The sequence below is a fragment of the Sus scrofa genome, chromosome 1 (assembly GCF_054392235.1).
Source record: "Sus scrofa isolate SSC_HxYL_T2T_F1_AM1 chromosome 1, Sscrofa_HxYL_maternal_Yorkshire_Landrace_v2.0, whole genome shotgun sequence".
Classification (NCBI taxonomy): domain Eukaryota; kingdom Metazoa; phylum Chordata; class Mammalia; order Artiodactyla; family Suidae; genus Sus; species Sus scrofa.
Genome location: NC_139383.1, coordinates 240,117,908 through 240,136,488, shown reverse-complemented (window position 1 = coordinate 240,136,488; position 18,581 = coordinate 240,117,908). Strand labels below are relative to the sequence as shown.

Genomic DNA, 18,581 nt, shown 5'->3' with positions numbered 1-18,581 from the left:
GGGGCTAAGCAGGAAAAAAACAAAAAAAACAAAAACAACATTGGCATGTTTCCATTCACACATGCAAAATGATAGCTGGACCCTCACCTTTGCATTTATGACAAGTTGGGTGGCATCTCTCACAGGTCTTTGTGCTTTGCTCTGCATAGTAATGCTCGGGGCAGGTGCTGTGACACTGGCCCTTGGATCGGAGGAGAAAGAAGAATGGATCGCAGGACAGGCAATCTGTGGGCCTTGGGCCCCGGCAGGCCTTGCAGCTCCTGTTGCACCTCTCACACCGCTGCGTGGAGTTTTCCGCATAAAATCTAAACCAAGGAAAGGAGCAGAGACTCAATCCTAAGCTTTGCTCCAAAGTTGTGTGTGGTAGGAAAGTCATGGTTAGTCAGGCAAGGTTCACTTACAAGCTGGATGCCTTTAGACTCTTATTAGATTAATTACAAATTATACTAATACGTCTAATAAGTCCCAGTTTTCTTATCCATAAATTGGGCATTATTTGTGGGGATTAAGTTAGATAACACATGTGAGAGGACATGGCACAGATCACATGTAGTAGTGCCACAATCGTTGTCCACTTCACTTGCCTTTTATAGACTATATGTTTTTCTACTTGAAAATTTAGTGTTAAGTTGTATTGAATGAGATCAGGAAATGAAAGGTATTTTGATGTACCCCTGAGTGGTTCCTCTATTTTCACAGTTTAAAAAAATCTTGAGGAGTTCCCATTGTGGCTCAGCAGTAGTGGACCTGACTAGTATCCATAAAGACATGAGTTTGATCCTTGGCCCCGCTCAGTGGGTTAAGGATCTGGCATTGCCAAGAGTTGCAGTATAGGTGGCAGACATGGCTCAGATCCTGCATTGCTGTAGCTGTGGCATAGGCCAGCAGCTATAGCTCTGATTCAACCCTTGGCCTGGGAAATTCCATATGCTGCAGGTGTGGCCCTAAAGAGAAAAAAAATCTTGAAATAAGAGGTGACATGAATGATGTTGACTTTTACATAATAATAGATGTGACCTCTTTTGAAAAGATTTTTAGTAACAGTAATTACTATTCATAAGTTTCAACTCTATGTCTGACAGTACACCAGGGACTTCATAAACATTTCATGTCATTAAGCCTAAAAATGAGGCATTAGAGCCTGGCAATTAGGAGCTTGTCCTTTGGAACAAGAGTGTGTGGAGTCAAAGCCTAGCCACACCTCTTACGTGCTGTGTGACCTTGGGCAAGTCACACATCTCTGTGTCTCAGGGCTGTAATATGAGGCTAATGTTAGTGGCTAAAATTAAACAAGTTATTACTGAGTAACGTTAGAGCAGTAGCACATTAGAAACACAACTGATCCTTGAACAACTCAGGTGTTAGGGGACAGATCCTCTGTATAGTCGAACATTTGCTTATAATAATATACAGATTTTGAACATAATATGGATTTTTAAAAAATTAATAAGAGTTTGCCTTCCATATCTGTGGTTTGTACCCTCCAACTCATCCAGCTGTGGATTGTGCAGTACATATTTAGTGAGAAAAATACACTTATAAATTGACCCTCACTGTTCAAACCTTCCAGGTCAAGTGGAACCACATTGTTTAGGGTCCACTGTTATTATGTATATTAGTGATATTTATGAGGTTTATGATTAATCTTCATAGTAAACCTTATGATTTAGATATTATCCCTATTTTAACGTCTGTAAAAACTGAAACTCAAGTCATCTTGCTAAAGGTCAAACAGCTAGCGAGGTGGGGCAGGGCCCTTTGAACATATCTTTCAAATTCCACTATAACAAGCAATGCATAATTTGAAGGTAAACATAAAATTTTCAAGTAAGATAGAAGAGAGTAAAGGAATCATTGCCAAAGAAGAACCTCTAGAGGTCATCTGACTGACTTCGGCCTGTCTGGATGTTCTGGACATTGGCACACTGAAGCTGTCGTAGACACCTGAAGGCTCACCCGAGGTTTCTCTGGTGCAAAACCATTGGCCCCATTGGGATTTTAAACACTGATTTTGGTTCCATTGACTTATTGACCACTAAAACCATGGCTAGGTGATGATGAACCTGTCTCTCCTAAGCACTCATCACTGATCTAAGCAAGTGCTCATCCCAAAGCACAGCAAGATTTGTTCCACCTTCTGCGGTGGGGGGAGGAATAATGACCACTAATACATCAATCACTAAGACTCTGAGTTATCTGAGAGGCGAAGTAATGAAAGGAGAACAAAGACAAGCATTAATCACGAACTGAGTAGTTGATAAAGATCATTGACAACTCAAAAAAGCTATAGGAAAAGTGAAAATCCACAGTTTTCCACAGGAGAAATACACAGGATTGAAGTCAGATCTGATTTTTCATCCCGGCTCCGCCATGTATGAGTAGCTATGTGCCCTTGGGCAAGTCACTTAACCACTCTGAGCCTTGATTTCCTCATTTGTACAGTGGAGGGACTAATATCCACCTCATAGGACTATTGGAGAACCAAGTCATAATAGAAAGACAGGTGCGTAAGAGATACTTTGTAAACTCTAAAATAGCATAAACATTCTTTACTAATATTGTTATTATAGGTTGTTATTAAGATGAAAAGCCTCAGTAGAAACTGTGGGGAAGAAAGCTTATCTGTACCAAATAGGTTTTTTAAAAAGTATTAAAGAGTAATGCTAAAGGAAAATAATGGAAGAGTTTCCGCTGTGGCTCAGCAGGTTAGGGGCTCAGCATCATCTCTGCAGTGGCTCAGGTCACTGCTGAGGCATAGATTCAGTCCCCGGCCCAGGAACATCCGTAAGCTGTGGGCACAGTCAAAAAAGTTAAAAAAAAAAAAAAAAAGATAATGAAGAGTTGACTGTATCCCATTATAAAAGAAAAGTACAGTGCCACTGCTTACCTTGATAACATTTTTGCATGAGGTGACTATGAAATCGCTGGGGTCTCATAGCCTGGAACAAGTTCTTGTGCATAAGTACAAACAATAAATCAGGCCTTAAAAACATGCCCCAAGGTTAAATACCGAAATAATGATGTGCATGGCATCAGGGTGCTGAGAATTATACACCTGCCTTTCCAAGGCAATGAGATTTAACATGTGAAGTTTATGCACGTGAATCATTGATTTTTACAAGAGAAATTATTTCTGCTAAATATCTCCACTTATACCTCATTAATACCCCATTTATTCCCCTTAAAGGGATTTATGGCAACCCGTGCTTCTCCTCCCAGTGGGCAACTTCAGATACCAATTGTTTTCTTAATTCCATGGTCTGCAAACTGTTTAAATTTGTGTGTGTGACTTGTATCTAATGACTTGATTTGAGGAAGATGGAGATTCCTTATGGGGGATCTGGATTTTTCAAGCACTTATTAAGATGAAGATGAAGGCTGAGCCAGGTAGTCCCACTCCCTCTCTTCTCAGGTGGGAACCTTTCTCTATTGATCTATCTGACTGGTGTTTTTTTGAGGGATGCTAATGTGTGTGCCTCTGTGCTGCATGTTGTAACCTGTGTGAGAAGTAAGATATGTTTTCTTCCCAGGCGCTTATGATTTTCTGGGAAAGATAGATAAGAAGAATAAGCACTTACAGAGTCTCTGCATTACTCAACTTATACATACAAGATGCTCTTTATCAAGCATTGTTGAATGAATGAACAGTAATTCCTATAGAAAGATGGTGATACAAACAATAATTCCTATAGAAACAGTACAAGATGGTGATACAAACAGTAATTCCTATAGAACTGAAGTTGAGAGATGTGCTAATTTGGGTAAAAGCATTTGGGGAAAATCCAAGATTATAGCCCTTCCATTTGGGTCTGGAAACCCTCAGTGCTTATGATACTGATTGGGAAGGAAAGGTTAGCAAACATGCCTATAATCAGTCTTCCTCTTTACTGGGGATGCCTGGGGGAAAAAAGACAACCAGTCAAATCTTCTTCCAAATGTGCTGGTTTCCAGCAAGACCTTCAGATAAATGCACCCACAGGGTTTCCTAGCAAAAAACAGGTGCTGGAGAGCTCTTATCTGTGAAATGCTTTTAAAAGCATACCTCTGTGTATCTAGGTTGCTTACAGTAACTAAATCTGTAATTTGTGGGTTTATGGGGGCATGGCAGGTTGGAGAATTAGTTGAGTATAAATGGAGATACTTAACTGACATTGTTCCCTTTATAAAATCAAGGCTCCACAAACATTGCTTAGACCTCACATATTAAATCTGATCAGAACAACTCCTGATGCAGAAGAGAAAGACCTTCCAAGGACTTCTCTAAGGAAAGAATCACTACTGTTTTGTGATGGCTTATATCCTGGGTTTGTGATGTTTGACAGATGGCTCTGACTTAACAATCTGACTCTGTAATTTCATTGGGTCCTTCTGCCTTTCCTGTTTACTCTTCCACTGCTGTGAACTGGGTGAAGTCCTCTAGAGACCAATCCATTTGAACTGGACTCTTCATTTTTGGACTCTCATTAAAGTCTCAGCTGTGAGATTTTAATCAGGTTATCGAAGTCTTCTGAGACTTCCTCATTGGCAAAATGGGTTTGCTAATAATGATATCTGGAGTGGTTATGGGCTGAAATGAGGGGAAAGTGTGTTGAGGTCCTTACCCTTCTCTGCACTGGAGCAGGCACTCCTTTCCCAGCTGGAACCAGCCTGGCTGGCAGGAGAGACATTGCATGCTGTGTCTCCCTTCACATGTCCTACAAGAGCTGTGGCAGGGGGCACACCGGTGGCTGTCCTCATCAGCATAGTGGCCCTCAGGGCAATCTTTCACACAGGTCGTATCTGCCAAGGGAGAAGCATCTGTCTTGGTATCAAGTATGACATATGACTCCCAAACCTCTGTATGCTCCCCACTGCATACCATGGGGCCGGAGGTGGGGGGGAGGGTTGCAGAAGGAATGAGACAGTGTCACTGCAGGCTGAAGGATGTCCTTGGGAGCTGAGATGAATGTCCAGGAAACAGAACTGACCATTAGGAGCTGAGAAGAAACAGAGGTCAGAGTGGACCTGTGTTGGGCAGGACAGAAACTATTGTCAGAGTGAGTTAGAGGAGGTACAGGGTCTCCCAGGAGGGGGGGACCTTCAGGGCAGGGGTAGTGGGAGTCAAGGCTCCATGGATGAAAACATAAAAGTGCAGGGCTGATGCAATGACACATTCCCACAATTTCAACTATTTGTATTCTAAAATAGAAGATTTTACCCTCAGTTTGGCTGTGCTATCCACCCAGTGCGGCTCTTGAAATTTAAATGGTTTAAAGTTCCTCTGTTGTACAAGCACAGATATAAAGCACTTCTATCAGGACAGACAGTCACATGGACAGTGAGACTGTTTTGCCTATTTAAACAATTAGATTATAACCGTGAATCCTCTGCTCTGTATGACCAGATGACTTGGAGTTGATTTGTTCAGCCCCACATGACTCCAGTCCATCCTCCAACCACAACATTGGAGTCACTGATTCTTGCCTCTTCAACTTCCTTAACAACACATCAGGGTGGGAGATGAAGGCGAATTAATTATAAGGTTAAAACATGAGATTTCCTGGCTTCACATTTTAACATGCAGTCTTAGAGGCAACGTCTTCCCTGGCTTCTGCTTAACCTCAGGGAACAGAAGCCAGGCTCGCCTGCATTATTAATGTGAGCCACTGGTCAGCTCTAGATTGGAAGCCACTTTGTCTCCATAACTTCAGTGAACATTAGCATAGGCAGTGGTGGAAAAACTAAATAATATTAGAGCTGCTTTGAAAAGTGGTGTGAATCCAAACTCTGTGCTGAGAGAGTCTCTGAGCTGCTCAAAGGCAGGTGCCAGGCCATTCATCTCTGGTTTTCTAATATCCAGCATGGTACCAGGTCCCCAGTTTTTGTTCAGTGGCTATTTTGTTAAAGATTAAGTCTGTGGCAGTGTTCCATCTTTAAGGAAGCTAAAAAGACATGAAAACTAAGTGCTATATCTGACTCTACACTGGGCCCTGTTCTAAAGGCATTTGACAGAATTATAATACGGATGGTACCTTGTAGGATTGTATTGATGTTAAACTCACTAGACTTTTACAGCTGTACTGTGGTTATGTAAGAGAGCATCCCTATTCCCGGGAAATACATCCGGGCAGATCTTGATTTACTGTGCTTCACAGATACTGTGGTTTTTTTTACAAAGTGAAGGTCGGTGGTAACCTTCATTGTTAGATGATGGTTAGCATTTTTTAGCAATAAAGCCTTTTTAAATTAAGGCATGTACATTGATTTTTTTTACACACAATGCTATTGCACACTTAATAGGCTACAGTATAATGTAAATATAACTTTTATATGCACTGAGCAACCAAAAAAATCTGTGTGGCTTGCTTTATGTTATATTTGCTTTATCACAGTGATCTGGAACCAAACCTACAATATTTCCAAGGTATGCCTCCATTAAAGTATTTGTGAGAAAGGGGCCAGGATGTATGTACCATATCCTCAAGCAGGATGTGTATGTATACACACACACACATATATCCATACATACATAGTAAATACTGCATATATATATATATATATATATATAGTGAATTCTGTGTGTGTGTGTATATATATACACACACATACACATATACAGTGAATTCTGTATATATATTATATATATACACACACACACATACATATATAGTGAATTTTGTATGCATATACACCAGGAGTGAGAGAGTGAGAACAAGCACACTTTAAGGCAAATGTGGTAAATGATGGGTAAAGGACCTGTGTGCAGGGCTCTTTGTATTGTTCTCCCTTTTGCGTATTTTCAATAAGTTTGAAAATTTCCAAATACAAAGTGAAAAACGAAAAAGAAAGACACCAAGACCTACTGGGTACCAGGTGACACGTAAGGTAGTAGGTGGAAGGAAAGACAAAACCATCCTCAGGGGAGAAGCAACTCACTGAGAAGAAGGCTATCCCGCAGGCAGGTGAGACACTGGTCCTCGGAAGGCCCGGTGCAGCGGAAGCATTTGGCGTGACAGGCCTTGCACGCCAGGGCCTCCTCATCCCAGTACTCAACGGTGGCACATTCGGTGTGAGGCACGCAGCCCCCGTGGTTGTTCACCCTCAGGCCTTCCCGACATGTTGTGCAGATCCCCAAGGATGAGCAGCTCCGGCAGGACTTGGGACAGTCTGCAGGCGGGGCAGGGCAACAGACAGTGAGAGAGGGCTGGGCACCCCGCTAGGAATCCATAGTGGGCAAGTAGGCTCACATTCCTTTCTCAGAGATTTCTAGGGCTCTGTGCCAAGGGTGTGGGGCCGAAAAAGGCTGGCTCACTTTCTCTGTCATTCCCAGAGAGCCACCACCACCTACCACCACCACCACCAAACCACAGCAAGATAACAATAAGCTATCCTACAGCAGTGTGGTCACAACTAGTTAGCGGGCTTCTACTGCCATAACTCCTGCTCTGGGCTCTTTCACTGACCTCCCAGTGCAAGTAGAGTTTATCACTAACATAACAATTGTCAAGATATATTGTAAAGACCTCTTGATAAAAAAGACCTCCTTGGAATTTCCCGTTGTTGCTCAGTGGTAACGAGCCTGACTAGCATCCATGAGGATGCAGGCTTGATCCCTGGGCTCGCTCAGTGGGTTAAGGATCTGGGGTTGCCATGAGCTGCGGTATATGTCACAGATGCAGCTCAGATCTTGCATTGCTGTGGCTGTGGCAGAGGCTGATAGCTGTAGCTCCAATTCGACCCCTCGCCTGGGAATTTCCATATGCCGAGGGTACAGCCCTAAAAAGACAAAAACAAACAAACAAACAAAAAAACCCTCCTTTGTAGTCTTTTATGAATGCATAGTGCCTATGAGAGCGGCAGGCATGTTGTAGGAACTCGGTAAATATTTGCTAGACCAACAAAATCAGAACAATTCACTACCCCCTTCAGGGGTTTAGCAGTTACCATTGCCTCTGCCTGGTATTTTCTATGTGCATGGTTTGGTCCCTCCCTTTCTCAGTGATCTCTTCCAGGCTGCCTTCTAACTTCAACTCCATCCTGCCCAACTTCCTGTTCCCCCTTTCCTGTCTTATTTTCCCTTTTGACTTGGCTTCTTTAAAGTCCATCTTCCCCAATTGAATGTCAGTTCCATGGGGGTGGGATCCTGTCTTTATTGTTTGCTGCTGTTCCCCAGGCTGGAAGAACATGGAGCACATAATAGGGCTCCAATTAGTGCATGGTTTTATTATGATTGTTATCTTCTCATTTTATCTATATCAGGATCTTGGGGCTGGAGGTGCTAAGTCACTAGGTTGGAAAATGGCAGGGTAAGGAGGTGGACCCAGGGCTTTAAAAAGAGCTCATGCTATTTCTGTGCTAGTGCCTCAGGAAAGATGAGGGCTTCTTAGAGTTGGCCGTGCTATCTCATAGGGGCTTATGCAGCCTGATCAGAATGGATCCCATCCCTTGTGTTTCTCAAAAGATATTCTGCTTGGAGATTGCTTGGCTCTGGATGCTTCTCTCTGCCAACCCAAATCTTCCTTTTTAGGTCAGGTCCTATGTTTCGTCTCTCTGGAAAGTCAGGTGGTTGCCCTGCTTCTTCCAGTGCCAGCTTCCCTCTGCCTCCCTTTGGACAGATAGGAGAAGCAATAGCATAGCAGGGAGAGGCCTCATGTTAGTTCCCAAAAGCTGAGCTTGTCTGAGCTCGGGCGTCTGTATTTTTTTAAAGATCCCCAGGTGATTCCAATGGGCAACTAGGAATGAGAACCAGAGACCTTTCTCCAAGAGAAAATTAAATCAGGTAAATTAAGTAAACCTACTCTGAACTTTCAAGTCCTCTCTCTGGCAGATTACTTGGGTTACTGAACACCAGAGAAAGGACAAAAGTTGATCCTTACTTTCTGCCCTTGAACAGACAAGATAGCACTAAAGGCCTTGGGCTGAGTCTCTTACTTTCTCATGGAAACTGTCCCATAGAATTGCAGCCTCCCCACATGCTAAACAGGCACAGATGCCATGTTCTTTCACACACAGTCAGGTGGGACATTGACACTAAAGAGTGCTTTACATAAAATGCACAGAAAGTTATGTCCAGATCATCAGGCTAGGGCAAAGAGCCTTCAGGAGCAAACTACATCCTCCTGTCCTACCAAAAGCATTTCTCTGAGTTCCAGGATGTGGGTGGAGCAAGGTTTCTCCTGCTGCGTGGGTGTGCCTCAGGCTCTCACTGTGTTTAGTGCGCTGCCTAAGGATATCGCCTGTGTTTTCTTGGTGGCAACAGAAGGGACTAAATTACCACTGGCTGGCTTGTTGGAGTGAATTTTGTGTTTACAGTTAACAATACTGTATTGAAACTTGAAACTTGCTGAGGACAACATGGGTGGAACTAGAGACTCTCATCCTGAGTGAAGTAAGTCAGAAAGAGAAACACAAATATCATATGATATCACTTATATTCTGGAATCTAATACACAACACAAGTGAACCTTTCCACAGAAAAGAAAATCATGGACTTGGAGAATAGACTTGTGGTTACCAAGGAGGACGGGGAGGGAATGGGATGGACTGGGAACTTTGGGTTAATAGATGCAGACTATTGCTTTTGGAATGGATTAACAATGAGATCCTGCTGTGTTGCACTGGGAACTATGTCTAGTCACTTATGATGGAGCATGATAAAAAAAATATGAGAAAAAAGAATATATACATGTATGTGTAACTGAGTCACCATGCTGTACAGTAAAAAAAAATGTATTGGGGAAATAACAATTAATAAAAAAGATTAAAACTAAAAAATAAAATTAAAAAAAATAAAGTTGCTGAGGAAATAGGGCTTAAATGTTCTTCCCAAAAAAAAAAAAAAAAAACTATGAATGTGTCAACTGACCTTACTGTGCTCATCATTTACAATATATACATATATCAAATCATTACATTGTAAACCTTAAACTTATATAATGTTAAGTGCCAATTACATCTCAATAAAACTGGGAGAAAAAAAATCCCTCTCTCAGAATGCTCCTCTCACTTGCTTGAGAAGTCTTCTAGTGATGGGCAATTTATTTCATTTTTCTGTTCCCTGACAACTAAGAAGAAGCAGAGAATTCATGCCCATTTAAAGTATAAGGAGGCATAAATAATAAGATACTTTCTGGAACATGTAGGAATTGAAATGCTAAGTGGGAGATGGACTAGGGGAGCCTGGGCAGAAGAGGCTGAAGATGATGATGACGAGGAGGAAGGGAGCTTTAGAGAGACGAGATACAAGCAGAAAAACACTCTATGGCACAGCTTTCCTTATGCTTCTATAAAACTATAATGACTTGCAATTTTGAGAAAAAATTTCCATTTTGGGTGACTTTTGAAGGCTCATCATCTCTGTTGCAAATCTTCACAAAAGAAGCCTTTATGATCAGCCACTGTTATGAGGAGGATCAACATAATTCATTGCTAATGAAAGTTACATCATCAAAGCTAAGGAATGGTTCATTTAAAAATAAATAAATAATAGGGAATTCCCTTCATGGCTCAGTGGTTAACAGTCCCAACTAGGATCCATGAGGATACAGGTTCTATCTTAGGCCTCACTCAGTGGGTTAAGGATCCAGTGTTACCATGAGCTACAGTGTAGGTCACAGACACTGGTCAGATTCCATGTTGCTATGGCTGGGATGTGGGCCAGCAACTGCAGCTCTGATTCAACCCCTAGCCTGAGAACTTCCATATGCCACAGGTGCAGTCCTAAAAAGCAAAAATAAATAAACAAATAAATTTTAAAAAATAAATAATAAATTAGAGAAGACTCAGAATATGCTTCTTTAAGGAAGAGGGAAAGACCCCAGCTCTGGAGCTGGAACTGTGCAAATTCCAGAACTTACTTTCTCTCAGCAGAAACCAGTAATTCCAGTATATTCCCTGGAATGTGTTGTTCGGCCATGTACCTGGAAGTCTTTACCTTTGCAAACCTTAGTTGCTCTTTCAAAGTAAGTTCCTTCTGGACATTCCTCCAAACACTGCCCATTGTAGAGAATCAAAGATGCCTCAGCACAGAGGTCACAGTCATCTGCTGAGGGGCCACTGCACTCCAGACAGTCTTCATGGCAGGGGACACAGAGGCGTGCATCTGCGTAGAAGTGGCTGGGGCAGGACTGATGGCATGCATCGTTGTAGAGGAAGGACTCAGGCATGCACTCTGGGGACAGGAGGAGGCAGTAAGTTACCCCCAGGGAAGAGCAGAAAGAATATATTCCCTTTGCAGTGGGCTAGCCCATCCCCCACTTTGGCTCATTTGACCCCACTGTACATCTGCACCACCCGCACCTGCCCTGGGCATGTCCGCCATGTTTCCCGAGCCCTGCCTTAGGATAAGAAACCACATATGGTGGCCCAATTAGATGCTGCTGGGTTGACATCCTGAGATGATCAAGCCCCTTGGAAAGTGCTATGGCCGATGAGTCATGGCTGAGATGCTCAATGTATCATTCTGAAAACCCAGAAAGCATTAACAGATTTTTAAAACTGTGTAGAGCACCTCAGGCTCTGTTTAATACAGAAAGCAGTTTAGGAATTCGTGGATTAGTTGATTTTTCATTCACTAATAGGGTAGACCAATGAAATATACATGGTTAATCAGTAGGAAGAATGCATTGTGGGTTTATTTTATTTGTGCCCATTATCTTACTTTGGAAGGAATTCTAGAAACCCTTAGAGTACACCAAGGGAATCCTTTGGATAAGACAGAGTCGGTTAAGTGAGACTGTCTTATTCTGGAGAAAAAATTGCATAGCCTTTCTTAGAGATAATTTCAGAGTAAAAATTCTTAGCCACAGTACTAGTCTCAGAATCTTATAGTTACCTGAACTTTTCTTTCATGTTTTCACAACAGCTGTAATTCTCTAGCCATCTCTGTGTTTTGTTCTTTCTTTCTTCCTTCCCTCCTTCCTTCCTTCTTTCTTGCTTTCTCTTTTTTAGGGCCACACCTGCAGTATATGGAAGTTCCCAGGCTAGGGGCTGAATCAGAGCTACAGCTGCCAGCCTGCACCACAGCCACAGCAATCCTGGAACTGAGCCTCATCTTTGACCTGCACCTCAACTTGCAATACTGGATCCTTAACCCACTGAGCAAGGCCAGGGATCTAAGTCGCATCCTTACAGAGACTGTCAGGTCTTTAACCTACTGAGCCACAATGGGAACTCCTGTTCTATTAATATCAATCTTTCCTATGAGATTTTGTGCTCAGAGAGGCAGGAATTTTGTATAGTGTTTGGCATACCATAAGGGCCCAGTATATTTGTTGGAAGAAATACTGCAAAAAGAGGCTCTTGTCTGTCTTAATTTGCAGAATCCATCATGAAAAGGCTGTATGTCACTTTGTTTTCTCAATGACATCATGGAGAGAAATCTCAGTAGAGGTAGAGAGACTGGTTCCCCAGTTCTCCTTCTATACCTCCCCCTCAGATAGGTGGCCACCAGCTGAGGAGGCTCTGCAGATCTACCCCCCACCCCCCACCACTTGCATGTTCCCAGATACCTTTACATGTTGTCTCATGGATGCAATCCTGACACATCTCTGGGCAATGCTTGCACACCCCCTCCACCGCCACATGTCTCTCTGGGCAGGTTTTCCGACACATCCCCTGGTCCAGGACAAGGCCCCCTTCACACGAGTGGCAGTTGGTAGCATTTCCTTCACATGTTCTGCAGGAAGAACTGCAGCGTTCACAAGTGCCATCTTCCACATAGAAGCCCCTGTGGGGGAGAGAGGGAGCCACTGGAGAAGCTTTCCAACAAGGAGGTGATTCTCCCCTGGCAGCCAAGAATTAGGACCGAAAAGGAAAGGACCATGACCAATGTCAACCCAAATGAATCCATCAGATTTCCTGGAGAGATGACACAGTATGGGGTCAGTTATCCTGTAGTTTTTGGGTGGTGATTTGCCAATGCAGGAATGACCAACCTGTGTTTGGTGGTTGCGGGCTTTGGGCTATGTGGTATCACCTGGCCTCTGGGGAATTTTCAGTGCCAAGCATGGTCAAAGCCTCTACAGAATAATTTCTGGGCCCTGAACATGAGCAATTCTAGTACAGAATTTGAATAGATGCAGCATGAAGAAGTCTTTTCCTGATTCTTCTTATAAGGGAGTCAGAGGTTGAAATGAAAGAAATGGATTCAAGCAAAAAAAAGAAAAAAGCTATTGAAGATGACTCCTAATTCAAAAACATGAGAATCTCAGAAACTTATCAGGTGGCTGGCAATCAAAAGGCAACATAAGAAGGTGTTTTTCAGAGAGTCACTTTGCTAAAAGCAAACTTCTTCACATAGATCTGGCTAATAATGTCTTCTTGTCTTTACCCTGCATTTACAAGACTTTTTGGTTAATGCTTTGTTTCACTATTATTATCACTTTTTTTTTTTTTTTTGATCTTTTCTAGGGCCGCTCCCGTGGCATATGGAGGTTCCCAGGCTAGGGGTCTAATTGGAGCTGTAGCCGCTGGCCTACACCACAGCCACAGCAATGAAGGATCCAAGCCGCGTCTGCGACCTACACCACAGCTCACAGCAACCCCGGAACCTTAACCCACTGAGCAAGGCCAGGGATTGAACCCACAACCTCATGATTCCTAGTCGGATTCGTTAACCACTGAGCCATGACGGGAACTCCTATTATTATTATTATTTTTTATCTTTTGTCTTTTCAGGGCCACACCCATGGCATATAGGGGTTCCCAAGCTAGGGGTCGAATTGGAGTTGTAGCTGCCAGCCTACAGCCACAGCCACAGCAACGCCAGATCTAAGCTGCATCTGTGACCTACACCACAGCTCACAGCAATGCCAAATCTTTAACCCACTGAGTAAGGCCAGGGATCAAACCTGCATCCTCATGGATACTAGTCGAGTTCATTAACCACTGAGCCACGACAGGAATTCCTTCACTGTTATTTTTATTTAAGAAGATAAATTTTTTTAAGAAGAAATGGCCACATGTATTAAATTGTTAAATTCAAAGCACTTTATGTTGAAGTCTTTTGATCCAGATAAATATATATAATGCCAAAGCTGTTCGGTTCTGGAGTTTTACCTATATTTTATACCTAAGACATTGACAGCCAGCATTCAAAGGAAGAACATTTTTCCTTCTACCAGAGCTTCGAATCTGTTCATATTTGGTGAATTTAAGCACACTTTAAGTTTTGCATTACCTTTTAAACAATCACTATAATGATGTATACGCCACTCAAACTCTTTTCTTTCTTGAACATATGCTTGAAAAAACAGTGGCCACTAATGCCAATTTATAAAAAATTCTGAATACCTGGATACCATTTCATTGTAGGGTGTGTTCCTGTTATGAATCTCATGGTTGATTTAGGATGAATCACACCCTAACAGCCAATTTTGCAGAAAGCAACAAAGCTGCCAAACCAAGCTAGGTATTACATGTTCCTCAGACTTTATCTCCCCTGCTTTTTTTTTTTCCTTTCTTCCTTTCTTTCTTTCTTTCTTTCTTTCTTTCTTTCTTTCTTTCTTTCTTTCTTTCTTTCTTTCTTTCTTTCTTTCTTTCTTTCTACACAAATACACAGTGATAAGACCACCCTACTCAAAACAGGAGTGCACATACTCGTGATCCCATAGTTTGCAGAACTTTCAGACCATGTTAGTAGCTTCCCTGTTGCTCAAAAAATGTGGAATGTCTTGGCTGCCACCTATCTGCATAGTGTCCCACTGATCCTAAGAGTGGCGCAATCCAGATTTTGGAGGAAAGAAATGGAGTGGAGTGGTCAGTGAATTGGATGAAGATAGAATGCATCTCTTTCTTCTTCACTTCAATGCATTGTCAATTCCTGGAACTTTCAAAGAATCCAAGAGATGGTAGGAAAGCAGTGGTAATGATCAAATAAGTAAGGTGATAGTGATGACAGCTATTCCAATTCCACCATGACAAAGTTAACAAGAAATCAATGACAGACTTTGGTAAGTAGTTTTTTGACCTTCACCTTTGTTGTAAAAGATCCTTGCCAACTTTGCTAAGGCTGGATTGTGGTGGTTGGGGAAGGAGAGCTGGGTATTCCCTGACTCACCCTTGTCTTATCCTTCCTTCTCCCCAGGAGTTCGCTAATCCTGACCCTTTCACTATTAAGCCTCTTCTCAAATGCCCAATGGGAGAGGAATTTTGAAAATAGTAGGCCAAATAAAAGAAAAGTCACAAAAGTCATGTTTTGTACGATCTGTATAAAATGTTCAAGAAATGTCTCTATAGAGACAAACAGTAAATTAGTGGTTACTTAGGAATGCAGGAAATGGGAAGTGATTGCTAAAAGGGTCAAGAGTTTTCTTTGGAGAAGTGATGGACATATTTGAAAATCAGTTATGGTGAGGGTTGCACAACTCTCTGGATATACTACAAACCATTGGATGTACACTTTATATGGATGAATGATGTGGTATGTCAATTATATATTAGTAAAGCTTTTATAAAACAAGAAAAAAGAAACCCCAGGTGAATGAGAAGGTGGCGTTGTGCAATGGTTCAACTCATGGACTTCAGTGCTAGAGATATTTAGGTTGAAATCCTGACCATACCATTTATTAGCAGTGTGCTGTAGGGCCTGCTACGCCTTTCCTTGTTCATAAAATGGGGGAAAATAACAGTACAGTGTCCCTCGGTATCTGCAGGAGATTGGTTCCAGGATCTGATGTGAATACCAAAATCCACAGATGCTCAAGTCCCATGGTCAGTCTTCTGTATCCATGGTTCTGCATCTGTGGATTTAACCAAACACGGATTGTGTAGGACTGTATTTGTTGAGAAAAATCTGTGTATAAGTGGAGCTAAACAGTTCAAATGTGTGTTGTTTAAGCACCAGCTGTACCTGAATAAGAAGATTCTTGTGAAGATTAATGGGAATGGTGCGTTTGCAGTCCTTAATGAGGGTGCCTAGATACTGCAAGCTCTCAATAACTAGTTGGTTTTAAATTTTTTTTTTCCCCCTTGGAATCTCTTAGCCCTTTGTGTATTAAGGACCTGAGAGGTATGATGTTGATGGACGTACACCTTCCCTACTGAACTGTAAGGCTGTTGCAAGCTCAGACTTCTTTCAGTTTATCTTAGCTTCTGATATCACTTCTTACATCCAATAGGTGCTGAATATGTATCTGTACAATTGAAATGGATACCTTTGACTCCTCAACTAGATTGGATGCATCTTGAGGGTCGGTACCATGATGGATGTTTCTACCCTACTGGATCCACCTCAATAATGGTCACAAATAGGTCATTAGAAAATAGGTGTTGTTTTTATCATGAAGCCATTATAATCAGCAGGCAAATGAGATTTCTAGTTAGATGTTGTTGGCTGCTTTCCCAAACCCATTTCTTGCCTCCCCCCTCTCCAATCTTCCTGGCTGTCAGTGTTACAATTTTTGTGGGTGTTCGAGGGTGAATCTTGTTCCACCTACATGGATCCTTTCATTTCCATTCTCCTTGCTAGAGATCAGCTTAGGAAGGTGTAAGTGACACATTCTGGCTGGTGTGATGTGAAGGGAAGTATGAGCAAGTTTTCTCTTCTCTTAGAGATAAACAAGGAGAAAGGCACCCTTTTCTATCTCTGTTGCAGCATGGGGTGGTGATGCTGGAGATGGCAGACAAGGTGGGCTCAGGAGAGGAAAACCAAGGAAGGAAACAAGAGCAAAATGGAAAGGTTGTGAGTTTCTAAGGAAGCCCTGGCCACGGAAATATCCAATACTGGATTTCCAAACTTTTTATTCTATGCATTAATAACCCCCTATGTTTGGTCATGCTCTTTGACATTTCTGTTGCTTGAACAGAAAGTTTCCTGATGAAACCTTTTCATTTGCTATTCCCACTTCCCATTTAGATAAGCCCTGGAGGCAGGACCATTGATAGGAAGAGTAAAGGAATTGTAAACCAGGGGATTGAGGAAGCCAGGAGGAATCAATATATAACCAGGTGTTCTTCTTTCTTGATTAGCTATGGTCCATGCCTCACTTTCAACATGTAGAAAAGGTTTGCCTGATGCACAGCCTATTACAGCCTCACTTTTGTGACTGGAAAAAAAGCCTCTGACAAAGATTTGATCACAAGTACAAGATAAAAAAAGAACATATGTTTATAAAGTAAAACTATGTACATCTCATGATCACCAGGGAGAAGCATGCATCTTGCCTTATGTAGGCTTTCTTTGGCTGCTATAGCCAACAGGGATGTCTGACAGTCAGGCAAGAAAAGCTGATGCAAGAAACAAGGAAGAGAGGAGGTCTTTGGTGAAGGGAAAGGAATTGTCCCAGCGTACTGCAGGAGGATGAACATGAGCAGCAAGTGAAAGGGAAGGAAAACTTACTCAGGGCACTTGGTGAAGCATCTGCCTTCGTGGAGGAAGAGGGGGTGGTCCGGCTGTGTTCGGCACTTTTTGCAAAGATTGGCGTCAGAGCAGGAGGCACAGTCCTCTGTACAGTTCTCGCAGCTGCCACTCCTTGCTGAGGGCCACGTGCCCTGGGGACAGGACAAGACGCAGGTCTGAGCCAACAGGTATGCACCTAGAAACCCAGGGAGGAAGGCGGGTCAGACGTTATCACATGTCTGATCTAATAGCATACGTGTCCACGCAGAGAACAGATGCTCCCAACAGCTTTTTTAACTGCACCAAAGACCCAAGTATATTATTTCAGGATTATCAAAATATCTATTAGTGATGCAAAGTCTTCCAAAATAAGTTAAAACTAGAAAAACTGGACCCAAGAGGTTTTTGGCTTGTTTCTTTGACCTTCCTACTGATAATTGCTACAGGTCACCCCGGGGCTTCCCTTTGCCCAGGTGCTCAGTCTATTAAGACATTTGTCTGTCGTCCTGGTGTGAGGCTGTCACACACACACACACACACACACACACACACACACACACACACAGCTTGATGGAGTCTGTTCTTCTGCAGCACAAAGTCTTTCCCGTTAGGACCCTAACATAGTAGCAACCCTTCCACCCAACTTCATCTTTAATGGATGGTCCATCAATTTATTTTGAATGGCAAAAAAATCAGATAACATCATTATTGAAAGAAAGAATGTAAACTTCACCCTGAAGTGCAAAATCCAAGAAAATTCCATCAATTTTTGTGTGTAGACTTTTATATATTGTTGGAGCAGAACCACGGCACACCTATCATTCTAAGTTTTGTTGTTTTTGCATCTCATCTCACTATTAACATTGCACATCCCAACATAATCACCGCTTTAATGGGAGTATAACATTCTTAATTCTTAATGTATCATGCTAATAAACTGTCCCCCTAAATTAGGGAAGTTATTTCTGATGTTGTGTTTTTCTAGATGATAAATAAATTAATTTGTTGGGCTGATACATTGTTGTGTTTTTTTCTTTTTTTTCCTCTCCTAAATTCAGTACCAGAAATCAAGAAAAATGCCGGGTAGATTCTCTACCTTAAGTTCTCTTTTTCATCTTTGCCTTTTCTAGGGCCACTCCCACGGCATATGGAGGTTCCCAGGCTAGGGGTCAAATTGGAGCTGTAGCTGCTGGCCTACGCCAGGGCCACAGCAACTCGGGATCCGAGCCACGTCTGCAACCTACACCACAGCTCACGGCAATGC

The 18,581-nt window shown here is 42.3% G+C and overlaps 1 protein-coding gene and 1 long non-coding RNA gene across 3 annotated transcripts in view; one reads left to right on the top strand and one right to left on the bottom strand.

Annotated features, from left to right (window-relative positions):
* The window catches only part of PCSK5 (proprotein convertase subtilisin/kexin type 5), a 454,731-nt gene that overhangs the window by 20,400 nt on the left and 415,750 nt on the right, over positions 1-18,581 (bottom strand). For both annotated transcript variants that reach the window (XM_021064998.2, XM_021065005.2), the window contains 6 exons: positions 17,318-17,513; positions 12,489-12,706; positions 10,913-11,149; positions 6,916-7,146; positions 4,602-4,779; positions 88-305 (listed from right to left, as the gene is read on the bottom strand). In XM_021064998.2, coding sequence (XP_020920657.2) covers positions 88-305; positions 4,602-4,779; positions 6,916-7,146; positions 10,913-11,149; positions 12,489-12,706; positions 17,318-17,513 — 1,278 coding nt within the window. The remainder of the gene's footprint in view (positions 1-87; positions 306-4,601; positions 4,780-6,915; positions 7,147-10,912; positions 11,150-12,488; positions 12,707-17,317; positions 17,514-18,581) is intronic.
* LOC146407065 (uncharacterized) overlaps positions 1-18,581 on the top strand; it is a 90,105-nt gene that overhangs the window by 23,273 nt on the left and 48,251 nt on the right. The gene's annotated exons all lie outside the window — the stretch shown is intronic.